Source organism: Nematolebias whitei, chromosome 13, assembly GCF_014905685.2.
Source record: "Nematolebias whitei isolate Nwh7 chromosome 13, NemWhi1, whole genome shotgun sequence".
NCBI lineage: Eukaryota > Metazoa > Chordata > Actinopteri > Cyprinodontiformes > Rivulidae > Nematolebias > Nematolebias whitei.
The window spans coordinates 22,934,264-22,936,504 of NC_056510.1; the positions used below are offsets into that span (position 1 = coordinate 22,934,264).

Below are 2,241 nucleotides of genomic sequence, written 5' to 3' on the forward strand. Positions count from 1 at the left end.
ATATATATATATATATATATATATATATATATAAAGGCTTTTTAAACCCTTCCTACACTCTTGCAATGTTCTAAACATTCTCGTTCTGAAGCATACAGAATTTAAACAACATACATATATTTAGCTACTAAATTTTACTCACCAGCTCTGCAGAAACAGTGGCTCGGCTCTAGTCGAGCAGACCTATCCTGCCGGTTTTGGTCTGGTTCTGGTCGGCTTTCTGAAGCCCTTGAGAACTAAAATGCTTTTGGAGGGAGCCGGACCTTTGGATGGGCGGGTTAGGGTACCGATCAAGTCCAAATCCAGATGAAAAAGTCCCAGTGGACTCCGGAGAGAAAACAAATATGCCTTTATCTTAGTACGTTAGTTTAAAACTGTCATGAAAGCAGCGGACAATATACAGTTCTTCAAGGAATGATAGGCCTTTAATTTTCTAATCTTAGAAAGCACAAAAGCTAAACTCACCACAGTCTGTTCTTAGTGAACTATTTCCCTTTTTTCCCCAACTTATTAAACTCATAACTGTGATTGTGCTTCTTATCTGCTGACACACTTGTGAAATTTACATCCTCAGAAGTTGGTAAAACATTCAACCACTTTGAATTTACACTAAATTTAGTTTAACAGCAGGGGGGAGAAAAAGGACTAACGAAGTCTTGTATGGAAAAAAGAATAAACTTGAAATATGCAACACTGCTTGATATCACTGATGCAGAATAAATAATTCAAGACATCCGAGACAGCTCCAGCTATGTAGGATTGAGCTCTGAGGACATGTATGGCATCTAGTGAATGTTGACCCAGTACTCTCGCCTCCTGTGGATGCCGTAACAGATGGGGCGAGGAGAAAGAGAGACGCTCAGCAAGCCAAACGGCAGTTAGACACAGAAGAGATCAAGGTGGATGCTGAGGAGAGAGACCCGGTGAGTCGAGCAGAGCGGGAGGCATCCAGAGTTGGGGATGGAGAAGAAGAAGTCTCGGCCGCGGGGTCAGCGTACAATCCTGACAACCCCTACCATGTGAGTAGCAACTTCATCAACAACCCTCTTTCTAAAGAACGGGAATTCAGAGTTGGTGAATTTTTTAATAACTATCACATACTGTTTCCTGAAGCAACCCTCAGAGCCATATTTTTGAATCAGGGTTGTGCTTTTATTACACCCACAAATAACTTCATCACAGCAGTCTGAAGATGTGTGCCTTGTTAAAAATGTATGTTCACGGGATTAAAAGTGCACAGACTGGAACTGTGTTAACCTGGATCAGCTGTGGGTGGTTCACACATGCTTCGGTGAAGGTGTCATTCTGGCTGCTCTAATTATAGGTCACTCGATTAAAAGCTGTCATTTCAACTTGATGAACTTATGAACTGACGTGAAAACTCCCACCGCTCATAAAAATTCATGTTGCCTCGAACAAATCACATCTTTGAGAAGATGGGAAGAATTTAAAGCCATTTGAATTGCAAATAGGTATGGATTTAAACAATGATCAGAACGAGAAAAATTGTTGCTCTTGTGAAAAATATGTGCTTTCTTTACATGCAGCGTGGCGGAGAGGCCCAAGAGGAGAGCGCCATGACCTTTGACGGCATGTTGGACCGCCAGGGAATCTGCTGCTCTGAATGCCAGCGCAGCTACACTCACTGTCAGCGAGTGTGCGAACCTATACGTGGCTACTGGCCTTGGCCTTACAACTACAGAGGGTGCCAGGTAGCCTGTCGAGTTATTATGCCCTGCCGCTGGTGGGTGGCACGAATACTGGGTGTTGTATAACACACTAAAGTCTTCATGTAGACAGAAATGCCTATTTTCCTTGCACCTAAATATCATTAATACTATAAAGTTGGGTTCTGCAAAAAGGTCATAAACAATTAATATATTACTTGTTGAAGATAACTTTTTGAACTAGAAATAGACTGACTCCATTATCACTGCTTTAATAATGTTTCTTAAGAATGCCTGTTGATAGACCTTTACATTTTCATGAACTCTATGGTAATTTTCCATGATTGTTCCATCCATCCATTATTTTCCACTTGTTCCGGAGTTGGGTTGCTAGCAGGGAGCAGGGAGGCCCAGACACCTCTTTCCACAGCCACCTCTTCCAGTTCTTCTGGGAGAATTCCAAGACATTCCCAGGTCAGTCAAGAGACATGTCCTGGATCTTCCCTGGGGTCTCCTACCAGTCAGACATGCCTGTAAAACCTCCCTAAAGAGGCACAGGGAGTATCCTTACCAG

At 42.5% G+C, this 2,241-nt stretch overlaps 1 protein-coding gene across 1 annotated transcript in view; it reads left to right on the forward strand.

Annotated features, from left to right (window-relative positions):
• cnmd (chondromodulin) overlaps window positions 1-1,775 on the forward strand; it is a 4,066-nt gene extending 2,291 nt beyond the window's left edge. The window contains exons 6-7 of the mRNA XM_037687007.1: window positions 835-1,019; window positions 1,548-1,775. Of these exons, the coding sequence (XP_037542935.1) occupies window positions 835-1,019; window positions 1,548-1,775 (413 nt within the window). The remainder of the gene's footprint in view (window positions 1-834; window positions 1,020-1,547) is intronic.
• Window positions 1,776-2,241: the final 466 nt, after the last annotated feature.